Below are 19,068 nucleotides of genomic sequence, written 5' to 3'. Positions count from 1 at the left end.
CCCAATTTGGGAGTGGTTCTGTTGTCTTGAAATTGTAAGCAGCTGTCAATCTGAGAAAGATCAGTGGATGTCCAGGGTCATTTGATTTCTCACCTGCTTCCAGCTAAGCCAACTGATCTTTCATTCAAAACACCAATTGTCACTTATTAATCCTTCTAGATAGTATAAAATGTTAATATTCAAGAGAGCCCTAGCATATTGTTTTTCTTGATTTAATCACAACCATTTCATATTAATATATTCTCCCGTTTTAGAATTTATACTGATAGATAAAAGCTAATTTAAACACACACACACACAATTCAAAGATCACTAATTTTAGATCTTTTAAAAAATGCAACATAAATTAAACAGTCAGTTGTCAACCGCATAATCCTGGAGCAAATAATTCCCCTTATTTTGGAGGTATTTCACACTCTCCTTAGGCCTGCACATCCTATAGATGGATGGATGGATGGATGGATGGATAGGTAGGTAGGTAGGTAGGTAGGTAGGTAGATAGATAGATAGATAGATAGATAGATAGATAGATAGATAGATAGATAGATTTGACATGAGTGAAACCATTATTCTCTACAATGGGAAATTGCTCAATGTGAAAATTGTGCTGCACAACTGTTATATAATGAGTTCTGGGAGAAGTCACACACTACATTTTGTAGGTGTGCACCTTAGATTTTCTAACTACGCGCCTGTAACAAGCAGATAATATACATTTATCACACTGAGCAGATGTACTGTAAACCTGATCACACACCTGGCTTTGCTGCTATGTAGGTGTGGTGGGAAAGGCCCTTTCATATATGTACTTTCTAAACACCTGGGTTGGGTGGATCATAGCCATTGCATTCCAATTCTTCCTAGGTGCGAATCACTCCATTGACATAAAGCCACCAACAGAAAAGTAGAAAACACCTACTACCAAAGTCCAGATAGTGAAGTTGGGAGCCAGTGCCTGTATGCCATAAACCAGCCTTCCCCAATTTGGAACCCTCCAGATATGCTGGACTCCGTCTCCCATATCCAAGTCCCAAGTAAGTGGTGGCCCAACACTATGGAGGGCACCAAGTTTTAGGAGGCTGCTACAGTCACTGGTGGCTGAGTGAATAAGGTACCCTGCCCAGGCATTCAACAGATCTTGACAAGAACAAAACTTCTGAATTAACCGTATTTCTCTTTCATACATCATTTCACAATCTACTTTCCTCCCTTCACCTCCACTGTCTCATATGCTTTGCTATACTGCATCATATTTTTAGAGAACTCAGTTCAGCAAAATATGACAAGAGTGCCGGTATCTCAGAGCAACTTTAGACATGCATGAGCCAATTCAAAAGCAAATGGTGTTTTTGTAGGTGTGCACTTCCTAATACACACCCAATGCCCTTCTGTACAGACAGTTTTGGATGTGGGCCTTAGCCCGTGAAAGTTGGGTATTTAAAACAATTTTCAGGAATTGCAGTTAAAACATGGCTCTCATGCAAAGGAGACTGAGGCCATAGCTAGACCTAAGGTTTATCCCTGGATCGTCCAGGGGTCAAACCTGTTCATCTAGATGACACACAGGGGATCCAGTTCTCAGGCAGGGGTGAACCCTGGATGATCCCAGGATAAACCTTAGGTCTAGCTGTGGCCTGAGTCTCAGTACAAGTAGTGCTTAGGAGAGCAGTGGGCAATTTGTGGTCTTCCAGATGTTTTGGTCTAGAACTCCCATCATCACTGGCTACAGCAGCTAGGGCTGATGGGAGTTGTAGGCCTAAACACCTGAGGGGCCACAAGTTACCCACCCCTGGCTTAGGAGGTCTAAACCCTTGTGCTTTTTCACCGTGTGGGTAATTCAACCCTTCCCATTTCCATGTGCCACCAAATGCATTTTGCTGAAATATGGCTTACTATGCAGCCTTAGCACCCTCTGCTGTGCATGTGTAAAATGACATTAAGCCCTGCTGATTTCAAAGGAGCTTACTTTGTAATTGTGCACAAGTTCGCAGCCTTTTCTACTGCCTCACCTGAGGTGCTGTGATTTACAGCATGGCAAAGCAGGCATGAAACACTAAGAACTCAGTGTCAGTTTTCCCTAGCGGCCACAAACACCCTAAAACCCACAGAAACCAGAGTAGCTCGGTTCCCTTTCCAGATGTTCACACATGTAAGTCTTCTTCCTTCTTCAACACTGAAATACTTATATGACTTGCCGTGAGAACCAAAAAAAAATGTGGATAAGGCTGGGTGAAAGTGCAAAAACAGCAGCAGCAGCAGCAGCCACCACCAAACAAAACAAAGTACTATAAAAGCTTTCTAAATTATGACATTGTACTGGTGCACCAAAACATCTAGGATGGTATGACTAATTTATGCCAGGGTTTATTTGAATTAGAGCCTTTCTGCACAAGACTTTTATTGCATGCTCATGATTGATCACTATGGAAGTTTGCGGGTCTTTTACATCACATAGTCAATTTCCAGGACAACTCCCATGCTTTCTGACCTTTATCCTACTTTCAAAAGGGAGATAACCCGATAAGAGACATTAATCCAATATACTGTCTGAGTGTAATGATGGCATTGTGCCATAACAGCACCATTTAGTGGCTGTAACCTATAGAACTGAATAGAGAAAGGAAGTCCTTCATTCAAAGCTTGTGTCTGGCCATGTAATCAGAATGAAACGACACACATTACTGCAAAGCAAACAAGATGGTCCTTCTGAGGATGCTATAATACTGGGAATCCATTTTTATTTTATTTTTTACATTTCGTAATCAATGATTTTGTGTGGTCAGTGATGCCTATCTGAAGGGCACCAAGGATCTATACTGCACCATGCTCTGGGGCCCAGCAGTTCTGGGATCCGTGCAGCTCTGCCTTGACAGGCATGTGCAAATTTCACCACCAGGCACTGTGTGGTTGCCCTGTTTCTTGTGGGTCCTGAGCTCAGCTGAAGGCAGCTAGCTTCCCAGGGGCTTTAGTGGAGAAACAGATATCACCTTACATTTGTATCTATCACCCACGCCTGCTGGTTTTCTTAACTCTATGTAAGTGCAGTGGTCCAGTCCAGATCTTAAAGGCCACCCGCCCAACCAACCAACCAACCAACACGCTAGTATCCCAATCTGGATCAGGGGGCCCCACCTACGCTACAGTAAAGAGGGGGGGAAGAGGAAATAAGACAAAGCTGCTAGATACAGACTGAAAGCAATATCTGTTTGGGCTCTCAAAGCACTTCCCTCTCAGCTTCCCCACCCCCCCACCCCCCAGCCTCCAAGCATTCCAATGTGGTGGCCAAGGTGCAAAGTTGCAGGGCCAAACCAGACTAGCCACTAAACCAGAAGCAACTTTTATGGCCAAACTTAGGGTAACTATATGGAAAGGAGGACAGGGCTCCTGTACCTTTAACAGTTGCATAGAAAAGGGAATTGCAGCAGGTGTCATTATTACAATACAGAGATAATCCAATATCAATTTATGACAGGTCTTTTATTCTACCACTAGATGGTGGTGTTTCATTGCAACAACCTAATTCTTTTCAATGACATTCCCTTTTAAATGAAAAATCACATGGGTGCTGTTCCACGCCCATTTTGAATGAGAAAAGATCCAAGACCTGGTTAATAAGTGATTTTTTCCCCTAGAAAACCTCTGTATATCTGGAACCTCACAGGAGGAACAGTAGCTGAAGGTGTATGATTTGGAGTTGAAAAAAATAACCCCCACCCCTGAGTTGCTTTTTCATAGAGAATGCAGCTGCTGCCATTTAAAAACACTCATTGGCATGAAATGTCTGGCTCATTCCTTTTCATGGTTTCTGCAGCCATTTTACAGTGGCCCTGGGAGTGAAAGGGTAGCCTCTTACCCATCACCCCAAAAAGAGGAAAAAAGAATACACAGATTTGCGTAAAATATGCGTGTGCTAATTTATATTTATAGATGCAAGTGTAGAAATAATTACTGTAATTGAACTAAAGGGGGGAAGATTGTGACCAGGGGGCTGTCTACACACGGGGAGTTACCTGGGCATTTTCAGATGGAGTTGTAGTACTTATTACATCAATATGGCACTTCTGTCATCTGACGTCACTCCAGGTACAATCCAGGGGCAGTGGATGGTGACCAGTGATTGGCTGCCTTCCCCCAGGAAGAGGGCGGGGCAGCTCCAGTACCCAGATGTGCACCTGCAAAGTCTGCTGTCCAGGTGGGGAATGTCCAGGCCTCTGTTACTCTCCCTTCTTGGGGTTCTTTATCTTTAAACAGGACTTGGACTGGACAACCTTTCAAATAAAGGAAGCCTTGAAATAGAGGACTGTCCTCTGTAAAGTATGACATATGGCCACCCTAAGGGAGAATTTCACAAATGTAGGGGGCAAGGTTCTGCACAACATTAATCAATATAGCCAAGAAAGATTAAATTTGTACTCACAATAAAGTAATGAAAAAGTAATGAAACTATTCTCAAAGAAAGGGGGGAAGTGCTTTCAAATCATCTCACCTTCCTGCTGAAGGGAATCTCAACTGAGACCAGTATTTCCTGAGGCTTTAGTTTAGTCTTTCTATAACCAGTAAAGAAGGTTTCATCCATCTTTATAGTCCTGCTGCCCTCTGCAAAGAAAGAAGATGGTGGAAGGAATGTGTAAACAAGCCATCTCCCAGGCCATGCAAGCAATTACGCATTCTGATGTTTTGTCTCCACAAGGAAAAGCATGGAGCTATACTAATGGCTCAATATGTTTTCCTGGCAGTTAAGAACATAGTACAAGTGGAACAGGATAGCAATGGAGTCTTCCCATGATGTTGTGTGTCAGTGTGTTTGTGTCTTGTGTAGTGTCTCTTGGCAAGATTTGGGTCTCCTGAAGACCCTTCTAAAGGGGGACCAGCAGCAGGGGACAGGCAGGGTGTCCTGGCAAACTCATCTTGTCACAAGGCAAGGCAAGGCAAAACCATGGACCAAAGAGACTGGCTGGTGTCCCATGCATCCAAGAGCCAGTGTGGCGTAGTGGCTAAAGTGTCAGACTGGGAGTCAGGAGATCCAGGTTCTAGTCCCCACTTGCCCATGGAAACCCACTGGGTGACTCTGGGCAGGTCACAGACTCTCAGCCCAACCTACCTCACGGGGTTGTTGTTGTGAGGATAAAATGGAGAAGAGGAGGAGGATTGTGTACTCTGCCTTGGGTTCCTTGGAGGAAAAAAGGTGGGGTATAAATGCAATAACAGATAAATAAAATAAAATACTGTTAAATATTACATATCAGTGGCATTCCAATATCCACCAGGGAACTCTGGTTCTTTAGAAGTTCCTCAGCAAGGGTAACGGCTGAAAGCACCTTGCCAACCAGTTCTGATCGCCCTCTACAGAGGTTCTTTGACAGACACTGATATAAAAAGGGTTCCCTGAAAGTAAAATATTTAATAACCGCTATGATGTACCAGTGCACATCGCTTACCAACACTGTCAAATACTAACTACTAGTGCATATGTGCTATCAAATGAATAAATAATAGCATATGGTTTTATTGATGGTTTTATCTTTTTAATTTGTTTTTAATGTATTTATGCAACCTGTGGTATTTTATTGATTGTTTTTATGTTGTTTATCTTGTTTTAAATTTGTATGCTGCCTAGGGTATTTTGTTTATAGGTGGGGTATAAATTGAAATAATAATAATAATAATAATAATAATAATAATAATAAGAAGAAGAAGAAGAAGAAGAAGAAGAAGAAGAAGAAGAAGAAGGCTGCAAAATATCAACTGTCAGATATCAAATATTGAAAACAAATACATAGGGAAGAATCCAATGCTGCCTGTGTACCTTCATGGATTATATTGCACCGGTGGGCCTCACTGCTGGCACAACAAGAAGCTCTTGCTTCCTAGAGCAACCCCAGAAACAAGCTGAAACACTCGTTTCTGGAATAGGACTGCTCAGCAGTGCTCCTTTCTGGAAGCTCCACTGACCTGTTCCATCCCATTTGGCTCATTTCCGTTTTCTTTAGGAAGCACTAGCTTCCTTTTGCACCGGCAGTGGGTCTCACTGGTGCACGGGCAGCACTGGACACTATCTTACAGAAAACATCTCGTGGGCCCTTAAGGCACAATCCTATGCATGTTTAGACAGAAAGAAGTCCTCCAGCATTCCCCAGTGAGAGTTGTAGGGCTCATCTTCTGACTAAACATGCATAGGATGGCACCTTAGGGACTATATGAATACACAAAGTTATCCTGAGAATATTCTTCATCAAAAGTCGCAAAAGGACTTAGAGAGCCCTCTGTCAATGGACAGAGGCCTCTGAGGTCAGAGCCCTCCATCTATCCTATGTCCTGCCAACAAGAGGCAATCAATTTCACTTCCTGTTTAAAAAATAAAAATTTCAGCTGCACAGGCCCCTGAGCCTGTCTAGCTGACCTAATCCAGTTGTGGGCAGAGACATTGATGGAGAGGCTGTAGGATCCTGGCCTCTTTTCTCCCTTCCCTCCCTGCTCACCAGAACATCTTTGAGCTCTTCCACTAACATCTTCCAAGCTCATTGTTGCAAACTTGGTGTTTCCTATGGTGGCGCTATCGGGACGGAGGGGGAGGGCAAAACAGTCCAATGACAGATTCCTCCATCTACTTTCTCCCCATCCATATGCCCGTCACCATCATGTGTTTTGTTACCACAGAGCTCTCTTTTTGTCTGTTCCCCCAAGAGCAGACTCTCAAGCTCTGTTTAGTCATTCCATCACTCATACAATTACAGTTACCATTACCAGGTGGAGAGGAAAAGGGCTACACCTCTTGACCCACCCTGTCCCACAAGCTCCCGTCGTGAGTGCAGCAGTGTTCCATTGCGTTGGGGGTGAATGTTTGCAGGGTCTTAAATTGCACAGAGAGCCTACACAAGTACAGCAGTGCCTCCTCCCCACACACTGAAGAAGATACCCCTCCAACATGTGAGGGGCAATAAAGCCAGCAATGAGGACACAATGGAGGGGGAGGGGCCAACAGGGTCACCTTAGCTCTCCCCCTCACACAATCCTAATCATGGGGGGAGTGGAATGACTGAAGAGGGCACAAAATTGGCTTCACTATTAAACAGAAAGCAAGGCGCTTCGTTAGATTGCTTTTGGAAAGAAGAAGTACAATTCTGACCAGATAGGTATCCATTCTGGGTTTCAGTCAGAATCAGCCAGAGCTCTAAAAGAGCTGTCCAAGGTGCTCAACCCTACCTTAGATAGTTCCTTTAGAGTTCTAGTTGACTCTGAATGAAACCTAGAATGGATTCACAGCCCCACTGAAATCGGGGCCTTTAGCCTCCACTGATTTTTATTATCATTTTAGCATTGCATTTATAGACAAAAACACTCCAACGGGAGCCAAGCTCTTCCTCTTACCCACTTCTGTGTTCCCGACCACAAGCTTGGCGGTGGGGTACTGAGCTTTGAGAGCCACCAGTTCCTTGAGGGTTGAGGGCTGAAACCACATCACACACTCGCCTTTAAAGCACAGCTGCTTTTGAGGTTTATTATTGTGCGTCTGTGGAAACAATGCCAAATTTAGCTTCAAATAGTGACAAAGACGCTTGGCTTTCGCAGGGACTGAGCTAAGACATCATCAAAGCTATAGGTCATGGCAAGAAAGAGATTTTTTTTAAAAAAAAAAAGATTAGAAATTAGTGATCATTGTTGCACTTTGGTGTTTTGTATCCTCTTAAAGTAACCGGTGATGTTACCAGACAAAACAACAGCATAACTTTGTTGTAAAAGTCACCACAAGGTAACTCTGTCCCTCAATATACCTGTGTTAAATAGTCTTCTAAAAGCCGTTGCATCTTAACCCGCCTATGTTGGGGGGAAGGTTCGTATGGGCCCCAGCCACTTCACATTTCATGTATTCTCCATATTCTTCAACAATGTGGTCAATTGTTCTGTGGTGTTTCAACCCACTGCACCTATTCCTATGTATGTTTGATCTGACCATGGTCACGCATGCCTTAGTTACATCCATTTGGACTACTGTAACACACGCTACATGGGGCTGCCTTTGAAAACTGTTCAGGAACTTCAGCTGGTCCAGAATGTTGTGGTCGGACTGTTGACCAGGGCCAGTTATAAGGAGCATGTGACTCCCTTGTTACAACAGCTTCACTGGGTAACCGGCCTGTTTCCAGGCAGAATTCAAAATGTTGGATATGACCTATAAAGCCCTATGAAGCTTAGGACCAGGCTACGTGAAAGACTGTCTTCTCCTATACGCGCCTGACCGGTTCTTAAGATCTTTGAGAGAGGCCCTTCTTTCAAGACTCCTGCCTTCAGAGACCTGTTTGGGGATGACACAAAAGAGGGCTTCCTTGGTGGCTGCTCCCAAGCTGTGGAATTCCCTCCCAATGGAGGCTAAGTTCACTCCTTGTCTGCTGTCCTTTCACCCACAGGTACATGCCAAAGGGATGCTTTTTATTCAAGCACCCCTTTGGCATGTAAACAGGTCTGTTGGGCTGGGTGCTGTTTTTATTCTGTTATTGTTGTGTTTTTCAATGTGTTTTAACACATTTGTATTACATTGTTTTAATGCATTTGTTTTATTATTGTTTTAATCAAGTTTTATTTATGATTGTAAGCCACCTTGAGTGCTCTTTTGTTGGCACAAAGGAGGGGTACAAATCAAATAAATAAACACTCCCCCGTACATGTTTTATTTGAAGGTTTTATTAAACTGTCAACATGGCAGAGTATGGGTTAAGTGTGGGTTGTCTTTGAACCATGGGTTGTTATTGAATCATAGTTTATTGTACTGGTGAAACCAGCCACACTAACAAACCATGCTTTGTTAACCACGAACAACCCACAAAGAGAGCCCATGCTTTATGGTTTGGTTGTGAACTGTGGGTTGTTTGTGGTTAACAAACCATGGTTTGTTAGTAAGGCTGGGTTCACACAACAAAACAACTCATGGTTCACAACAATGCACAGTTCACCAATAACCCATACTCAAAACATACTCTGGCTTACTGTGTTGTGGGAAACAGGTCATTATCTCACACAGTAGTTATTGTGATGAGGAACAGAATCTTAAGAATTGCACTAGATGGTCAGTTACTGAAGAGTTGGATGAGAAAACAGATTATTTAATAACAATAAGCAATATTTTTGCTTATTGTTATTAAATAAAGGTTATAAAATGTCACCATGAACTGTGCATTTTATCAAACAAACAATAAAAGTTGCGACAATAAAATGGGATAACCTGATGTCTATCACCAAGAGCTTCACGGGGAAAGGTCAGAACACAAATGTAATTTTAAGAAGAGCGTATTTCTCTGTCAAGTCTATCATCCAAGGATAACTTTCTTGATCTAATAATCCCAGTCTACGCAAACGTGAAATTAAAAGTCGTTTCTGAAGCACCCCGCTGCTTAATGTCTTGGAATATTCACAGTGTGTTTTCCTCTGGAACAGCAAACTGCCAGAAATAACAGAGATACTGTGCGTAAGATTATTTACCCAAAGATTAAAGAGTGGTGAATCAAGAGTCCCTAATTTGCCTACAGTTGTTGATACTCTCTCTTTTCATCTCATACACATGATTCCCGTCCCCCCCTGCCCCACTTTTTCTCTCTCTCTCCCTCCACTTTAACTTCTGATTCACCCCCTAAATGTGTAAACTAGCAGAAGCTGGAATGCATCATTTAAACATGCCCTCTGTCAGGAGCAGTGGAGCCTGGTGACTCTGATCTCAGCGGGGTGGTGAATCCGCTCCAGGTTTCAGTCAAAACCAGTCAGAACTCTGTGAAGCACCTTGGATAGTTCCTTTAGAGTTCTGACTGGTTGCGGATGAAACCTGGAGAAGATTCACCAACCCACTGGTATCAGATCCATCAGCTTCCACTGATCAGGAGTGGAGACCCTCAGGCCTGGGAGCCAAATCCTGCCTTCTTGGGGTCCCAATCTGGCCCTCCAGGGCTCCTCAGGGGGCCGCACACCCTTCCCCTTGCCCCACCTACTTTCCTCTAACCACCAATCATTTGGCGATTTCCTGGCTTTTCTGCAGTTTTTTCCCTATTCTAAAACATCAAAATGCTTATTTACTAGCAGTAACAGCTTCTAACTAAAATATGTCGATATTTTTCAATATTTTAGCCCTGCCCCTTTTGCCATCAGACCTGCCCATTCCCTGAGACCTTCTCCAGAACTGAATTTGAACCCCGCGCTGAAAGAAATTCAACTCCCCGGCCCTAGGTGAACGCACAGACGTCAACAGGTTCGCCCAAATCTTCTAGGGTGTGTGGAATGCCTCAAGAAACCTATTGGAAGAGGGTGTACCTACCAATAACTCTGGTGGAAATATAGGCTCTTGTGTGAGATCCAGAGGCTGGAACTCAGATGGACTGAACAAGGTTGAGGATATCAGGCCCTACAGAAGACAAATTGCCATTGGTTAGTGCAGTTCTCTTTTCTTCACTATTAAAGAAGAGTGCTCTTTCTAGGAAAATCTTTCATACATACGTGTGTGTGTGTGTGTGTGTGTGTGAGTATTATATCTTAATTACTAGTCTAATAAAGAGAACCTATAAGTAATACAGCCCTCATCTTCATGCTTTTTGCTTTGCTTTTTATGAATAGGATTCCCCCTCCCCTCCCAGCTACAATAAGAGTCTTAAACAACTGCAATACCTGCTTGAGTAATAGTAGCCATGTAACTTCGGAATATACTCCTCGGGGTTTCAATAGTTAGATAAATAGAAAGAAATACATGCATTTCACTATCAGCCAGTGCAGGTTCCCAGTTTCTGAGGGCCCTTAAGCAAAGCAGCCACACTGGGGCCCTCCTTCAGTGACTCTACCTTCTCACCACCATTGTCACCAGCTGCTATTGCTCTTCATCCACTTCCCCATGCTTGCTTGACAGGCAGAGAGTCAGTGACCAAGTAGGCAGCGGTACCTATTGCTCCTCCTTCTCACAACCACCATTGCCTTTGTGAGAGTAGGAACAAGGCCACGAGGAGCAAGTCTGCTTTGTCAGTGGGCCCCTACTCCAGTGTGGACCTTTGGTAGGTGCCCAGCCATGCCTATTCTTGATGCCAGTCCTGCTACCAGCACAGAAGCACAATAGTTCATAGTGGAGCTCCATGGCCCTGATACTGGAAGAACTGAGGTTGACCTCAACTGTATACCATTCCTGTAAAAAACCCAGTTAGGACAAACTCTTTCAACAACAGACAGGAAGATGTTGAGCTCATCCTTGGCTTTCCTCCTTCAGAGGTCCTGCCCAGTATTACAAACACTTCTGGTTTTTATCCCTTCGGTGAATTGGCTTCCTCTTGCCCTGAATGTCATCCTGTGATGTCACCCCCAGCTGGCTTATTTTTTTCAGCCCTCCTCCAGCCAGCCTTCCAGGATGCCTCTGCCTGCCATTCTTTGCAGGAAGCTCTGAGGATTGAGGCCAATTTCTCGGTGACTGCTGGGTGAAGCGTGCCATGATAGAGATAGATAGATAGATAGATAGATAGATAGATAGATAGATAGATAATATAGCTTTACCTATAGCATAGATAGATCTATGCTTTACCTAAGCAGGCACTGATCATCTAAATATTTAATTCTACAATAGAACAAGAAATAAGGGGAAATATCTATTGGCCCTTTGCACTTACTGTATGGTCTTTTTTTTCATCCATGCAACAACCCAGGCCATTGACTTGATTTCCACAGCATCCATGACCATTCTGGAAAAAAGAAATAAATATTTAATAGCATAATAGCATACTGTCAAATATTAAAGCCCCCCCCCCAGCCCAAAAAAATGTTTTAGGAGAACTATCCTGGTGCCTTTCCAGCCTCCTTCTCTCCCACTCTGGAATTCCCCAGCTAGATGGGCAAAAAAAAAAAAAAACCCATCTAGCAAAAATGCAGAGCAGGTGGCATAGTGACGATCACCTCCACTACTCCTGGATGATCATAAGCCTCCAAAAACCCATAAACAATCTATTACAAATACAGCAAATTATAACAAATATAATTCTCTAATTCTGAAAAGCCATGCCATCCAAAATTGTACAAAGACATTAGGATAAAATGTCCCTTTAATTTTTTTTCTGTGTTCCCTTATTTTAATGTATGTCAATCCTTCCATTTGATGACAGACCACACCTTATGGACCATTCTGAGATAGAAGGTATACTGATGGATTTCCACATAGGGGCTATATTTTTGATAAACATCCAAGAAGATTTATATAAATCTACTATGGTTGAAGGACAAGGGGAAGCATGCCCTTTATAAAGGACTCAGAAGTTTAGAAAGCTGTGATCATTCTGAGCCCACATTACACAGAGACAGATGAAAAACAGGAGTATATTGAGCCACATGGGAGGTCTGCATTTCGGAGCCTCACAACCGGAGTCAGAACAAAGCAGAAATCTCACTCTGCTAGGTCCGCCTCTTTGGTCCCACCACATCCACACACTCATTGGCTCAGCAGCCCGTCGCCCCCGAAGAGGAGATCCTGTGCTGAAGCTGTGCAGCTGCTCTTCACCAGCCTTTCTCCCTTCGCTGCCTTCCTGTTTTCCTCTACAAATCACTGTTCACTCCCTTTTAAGAGGAGAACCCAGCTTTCGCACATTTGTAAAGAAATCTTGAACATATCCTTGACATTTTTTTGCATTTCTCTTGAATTCAGCAGCATTCTTTTTATATCCCTTCTCCATTTTTATGTTAGCTCTCCTTCCAAAGAAGATTTTAAAAATATTTTGTGGTTTCTAAAAAAGATAACAATTTACATTTTGGAGAAGAATGTCTGTTTTATTTTTAAAGAAAACCCTCTTTTTTTAGCGCAATCTACTCAGTTCTAACTGAGTCAGGCCATACCATTTTGACACTAGAGAATTAAGACACATTCCCTCTTTCCAGAAAACCCTGGGCATTGTAGCTTTGCTAGTGAGGGACTAGAGATCTCTAACAGATAATTCTCTGCACTGCAATTCCTATAATTCTTTGAGGAAAACCATGACACATAAAAACTAATACATAGCATCTAAACAGGAGTGGGCAACTTGCAGCCCTTGGCTTGATTTCAAAATCCCTCTGCAAACTATCAGTTCGGACCTCTAGCAAGAGCAATCTGCCTCTCCCTTAGATGTCTACTGGGCAGGAAAGAAGAGGGAGAAGCAGAAGGAGAAGAGTGGTGATAGAGAGAGTAAGAGAATGAGAGAGGGGGGACTGGAAGAAACAGAGGGAGAAAAGGATGACTTTTTCAGTGCTATCTCCCATTGGTACATTATATATCATTAGACTATTCTCTGGCCTTGTCTCTTAGAATCATAGAATCATAGAATAGTAGAGTTGGGAGGGGCCTATAAGGCCATCGAGTCCAACCCCCTGCTCAATGCAGGAACTTCTCTGGAAATTCTTAGCAAATGCCACTTTCTCTCAGTTTCTTCTACTGAATCTGAAGCATAACAGAGAACTGTTATACCAAGGAAATTCTATACAGATAATTTTAGTATGCTTACATGTTGTCCTCTGGAACTTCTCAAACAAGGACTACCCTGAGTAAAATTTAATTGCTAATTAGTGACGCTTTGCATGCCCTCTTTGAGTTTAAATACCCAAAAAGCATGGTGAATAACACACATAATGAAGGTTCACTCTCCTTTTTCCTAGGAGACATCAGTCAGATGATTTACCCCTCTGACATTGCATTGCTCACATGCGCTGTGAGCTACATTTATGAGCTGCAGAGCATATATACGGACAACAAATAATCATATAGCATATTAAGCTTGCAATCCTATCCATGTTTACTCGAAAGTAAGTCTCACTATATTCAATGGGACTTACTCACAAAGTTATTCTTTGAGAGAAGACATGCCATTTAAACTGATATAAAAACAATATAGGTCGTAGGCCATAGCTAGATGGTGCTTTATCCTGGGGCAATCCCCGGGGATCATCCCTGTGCTTTCACATGACGCACAGGGGACCCCGGGATATGGCCCTACACTTTAGGCCCGCTTTTTCCATGGTCTCAGGCTGATCCCGAGACTGTGGAACGTGTGGACGGGCGTCATGGTTTGTCCCGGCTCGTCACAGTTACTCGCAAGGAGCTGGGACCTGTGCATGGGGCACAGAGCCCCTCAGGAGCTCTGCACCCATCAGGGGTGGGGTGGGGGGAGCAGGGTTTTTTTTAAGAAATAAAAAAACCTTACCTTTTGTGCACAAGTGCTCGTGCGCTCCTTCACCTTTTTTAAAAAAAAAAACCAAAATGGTGGGTGCGACGTCCTCACCCTCTGAGGTCGTCATGCACCATATGTAAACAGAGGGGGAGATCTCACAATAAAAATATAGCGAGATCTTCAACCCTCCATCACACTAGACCGGTAGGTCTAGCTGAGGCCATAGTGTCAATGCACAATCATTATTGAATTACAGTAAATTAAAGCAGATCATTAAAGCCAAAGTTAATTTCCTCTTCTGGAACTATTTTAGGGTTTTGAGAAGCAACCAATATGTTTACCCAACTAACTTACCACTTCATTTTCCTTTCCAGCCATACAGCAGCCAAAGCCATTTACTTTTCCTCCACAGCATCCCCCATCCTAAACAGAAAGAAATGCTTCCAAATAAACTTTTTATTAAAACTTTTTCACATTGTTAAGAGATATTAACTACCTTTGAATGAAGGGGGATGGGGAACCTGTGGCCCTCCAGATGTTGCCCCAACTACAACTCCTATTATTTGTTTTTTTTTTTATTTTGTTTGTTTTTATTACATTTCTATACCACCAACTGGCCAAAGCTCTCTCAGCAATTCACAGAACAGACTTAAAACTCTAAAATATAATAATATAGTAAATCAATATAGAAATGCTGTAAATTTAAAAAAGAATCAGATCAAAGCAGGAACCAAAATAAGAGGCAGCAGCAGCGTGACAATCTAAAATGTACTAAGGAAATTTTAAACCTGAAAGGCTAAAAAGCCTTGTAAAATTAAAAGGTCTTTACCAGGGGGCTGCCCTAAGGCACCAGGTTGCCCTGCTTTTATCACACACACACACACACACACACACACACACACACACACACAGTGCTTTTGCTCCTGCTGGGTGGCGCCAGGTAATCCCAATGCAGGAGGCAGCGTTGGCTTTCTGGAGGCCATTTGGCTTGAAGGGGCGGCCCCTCCACTCCCCCTTGCCCAGTTTCCAGTGACCAATGGGAGGTTGCCTTCTGCCCATTAACACCCTCCGTGTGGTGCCAGACTGAGGATAGGTGGCACAAGAATTGCGTTAACCTCGCTCCAACATGAAAAGTCCCTGACTTTACCGCTGCGCGTCTTCGTCTCTTTGCCCCGCGGTTGCAGTGAATTGGCGGCTGTGGCATATAGCTGACTCAGTGTTGATTCGCAGCCACCTTGGGCGACATTTTCCCTCTGGTGCTGAAAAGACCACAACCTAGGCACCCGGCTAGGCTCTCTGGAGAGGGCCTTTAACAACTGAAAAGACCCTCTCCTTAATGGCTGCCCACCTCACTGCATTCATCGGAGGCATCTGGAAAAGGGCCTCTGAGGATGACCTTATGGAAGTTCGTGATCCTTCAGGTAACCTGGCCCCAAACATTTTAGGGCTTTGCAGGTTAATACCAGCACTTTGAATTGGGCTCAGAAACAAACTTGGCAGCCAGTGCCAATCATAAAGCACTGGTGCAATATTAGGCTGACCATATGAAAAGGAGGACAGGGCTCCTGTATCTTTAACAGGGCATGTGGACGTGCCCAGTGCCCTCACTCTCCTGTACTTGGAGGGTCATCAGAGCCCTCCAAAGAGTAACCAGTGGAGACTAATGCCTATCATGAGTTGAAGTGACAGGTAGCTTCTTAAGACTGGTACTTACTTAGGGGCAGTCAAAAATTGGCATATCCCCCTCCCCCTGGGCACATCAACTTTCCTCTTACTGGTAAAAGACAGACATAGCCTTTTTAAAAAAATTCTTCTTGTTGTTTATTCAGCAACGCTGCTGCTTTTAATTCCAAATAAACAAAGGAGGGGTGGAAATTTTTAAACTCACCCCAAATCAAGTCCAATGCTAGAACTCCGTCAATTTTCATGTCAGAAACGTCAAGTTAGGCACCATGACAACTGATGCACGTATACACATGTATGCCAAGGCTCAAGGCAATCCAGGCCTCCTCTGATTTTTGGGTAATTTTTGAAAGTTGGACACCTCAGTATCTCAGGGATTTAAAGCTGCAGACAGCTCAATGGGGCCATTTCAAAGGAAATCCCAACATGCCATGAATTGGGGAATAGATAAACGTATGAATCTTCTTTCACACTTGTAAAATTAATTTGGAACTTCAAAAATTCTAAGTGAGTGCAGGAAGGACTTGTCCCCTGAGACAAAGCAAGACACACAAAAACCATCCCTGCGAAGCAGGCACAGAGGAGGAGGACAGGCAGGCACAGAGGCAGGCAAAGTTCTGCCATAGATCTATGGGGGAGTCAGTCCCGGCAGATACCCCAAAACAACAGCACACAGGTGGAGGCGGGAGAGCAGGCATGGAGTAGACATTTCTGGGGGCACAAGGAAGTGAGCTAAGAATGCCAGTAATGCAAACCATCCCTGTGAGGTGGGAGCAGCACAGAGAGATCCCTTTTCTTTTGCATCCCATAACTAGGAGGTTAGGAGGATAAGAGTAAAGCTTTGTGATTCTTGCTTCAGAGTTGATTGACTGCATTGTGATCACAGCCATTATTAAACAACAACAAAATAATAATGTTAATAATAGCAGTACTAATTAATAATTAATAGCAACAACAACAACAACAACAATAAGGAGTTGAACCACAATGAAAGCCTGCCTGACTTCACTGAAGAAGAAAAGCCAGGAGAGCTTGGGCTATGGGGTGTAAAATGGAATAAATAAATAAATAAACAAAGGCGGGGTGGAATTAAAAGCAGCAGTGCTGCTAAATAAACAACAACAAGAAATTTTTTTTAAAGGCTATGTCTGTCTTTTACCAGTAAGAGGGAAGTGGACATGCCCAGGCGGCGGGGGTAATTAAGACGCTACCTGTTACTTCAACTCATAACAGGCATTAGCTTCTCCAGTCTCTCCACTGGTTACTCTTTGGAGGGCTCTGATGACCCTCCAAGGAGTGCACTGGGCACGTCCACATGCCCTAGGGGACCTCATCCCCATGCACCACATCTATTCAGCTGTTAACCAAGGTTAGGGTGGGTAGCAGTGCTGTGTTTCCTATCCGACTGTTATTTATTTGCTTTGTATATGGTTTCAGGTTGTGTTTGTGCATTTGGTGGGGATACAGTTTTAAAAAACACTGGGAAAAGTCCGTTCAGACTAAGAAAGAGAAGTTTCCCAGTATCCCAAGTTACTAAGACAGTTCCTACCTGCAGGCTTAAAAATCTTTAAAAGACACGACACACAAGGAAGAATGGACGTGGACGGATGAGGAAAATAGCACACGGTCTTTCAGGATGTACACTATGCTCCCTATGTTGGGTTCTCGCCTTGAGCATTCATATTTGTTCATTCCTCTCCAGACGGTCCCTACCTGCAGGCTTAAAAATCTTAAAAAGACATGACACAAGAGGAAAAATGGACGTGGACGGATGAGGAAAATAGCACATGGTCTTTTAGGATGTACACTTTGCTCCCTATGTTGGGTTCTCGCCTTGAGCATTCATATTTGTTCATTCCTCTCCAGACGGTTCCTACCTGCAGGCTTAAAAATCTTAAAAAGACACGACACACAAGGAAGAATGGACGTGAACGGATGAGGAAAATAGCACAGGTCTTTCAGAATGTACACTTCGCTCCCTATGTTGGGTTCTCGCCTTGAGCATTCATATTTGTTCATTCCTCTCCAGACGGTCCCTACCTGCAGGCTTAAAGTGAACAACGGTTCTGACCCACAATCAACAAGGACATTTTCTTGTGCACGCCCCATTGAATGAATGAAAGCTGCACAAGGGCCCTCCCAGTGCTGTTGCACAGCTCCTCATATTCCTTTCAATGGGTTCTTTGCAGGACAATGTTCTGGTTAGTTGTGCATCGTATTAATTAGCAGAAAGAAGAAGTCTACAATTTGGATGTTCTGCTTTGCGCACCAAAATGTCTTAGGCAGATCCTAGTTACTCTGAGCTTAGCCAGAGATCTCTTGAGTTAGATTTAAGTTGTTTCTCTTGGTTTTTTTACATGCATGCCAGGATGTCCAAAGTCATACAAATATAGCAATGTGGACAGAAAGAAAACTGGTTGTGCAGTCTAGATTGTGTGTGTGTGTGTGTACATTTGTATATATGGATAACCTGGTGAAATTCCCTCTTCGTCACAACAGTTAAAGCTGCAGGAACCCTGCCATCTTGACCAGATACAAAAGAGGCAAGGCTCCTGCGACTTTAAATGTTGTGATGAAGAGAGAATTTCACCAGGTGCTACATGCATACAAATGACACCTGCTGAAATTCCCTTTTCTATGCAACTATTAAAGATACAGGAGCCCTGTACTCTTTTGCATATGGTCTATTAAAGATACAGGAGCCCTGTACTCTTTTGCATATGGTCTCCCTAGCCACATGGAAAGGAAAACAGGGCTCCTGGATCTTTAACAGTTGCCTAGAAAAGGGAATTTCAGCAGGTGTCACTTGTATATATGGATAACCTGGTGAAATTCCCTCTTCGTCACAACAGTTAAAGCTGCAGGAACCCTGCCATCTTGACCAGATACAAAAGAGTCAAGGCTCCTGCGACTTTAAATGTTGTGATGAAGAGAGAATTTCACCAGGTGCTACATGCATACAAATGTAGGGTGACCAACTGTCAGGATTTTCCCGGATTTGTCCTGGTTTTTGTTCTTTCCATGGTGTCAGGGGGGATTTTCTATAATTTTCAATAATGTCCTGGAATGACACACCTTCCTCTTTAAGGCTGCCATTAGCATGGCAGGAGGGAATGACATGCTTTCTTGAGGCACATCATTCCCCCACCCTGAGCTCCAATTGAGGTCTTAAAGGGGAAAGTGGGTCATTCGTGGACATTATAGAAAAGGCCCCAACTGGAGTGGATGGTGGTGGTGCAGA

General features: G+C 43.4%; 1 protein-coding gene across 1 annotated transcript in view; it reads right to left on the bottom strand.

Annotated features, from left to right (window-relative positions):
* LOC134398146 (xanthine dehydrogenase/oxidase-like) overlaps positions 1–19,068 on the bottom strand; it is a 48,558-nt gene that overhangs the window by 15,220 nt on the left and 14,270 nt on the right. Inside the window, 5 exon segments of the mRNA XM_063125391.1 lie at positions 4,487–4,596; positions 7,369–7,510; positions 10,298–10,384; positions 11,625–11,696; positions 14,499–14,567. Coding sequence (XP_062981461.1) covers positions 4,487–4,596; positions 7,369–7,510; positions 10,298–10,384; positions 11,625–11,696; positions 14,499–14,567 — 480 coding nt within the window.

Source organism: Elgaria multicarinata, chromosome 4, assembly GCF_023053635.1.
Source record: "Elgaria multicarinata webbii isolate HBS135686 ecotype San Diego chromosome 4, rElgMul1.1.pri, whole genome shotgun sequence".
In the NCBI taxonomy this organism is placed as follows: Eukaryota; Metazoa; Chordata; class Lepidosauria; order Squamata; family Anguidae; genus Elgaria; species Elgaria multicarinata.
This window is presented reverse-complemented; position numbering and strand designations above follow the sequence as displayed.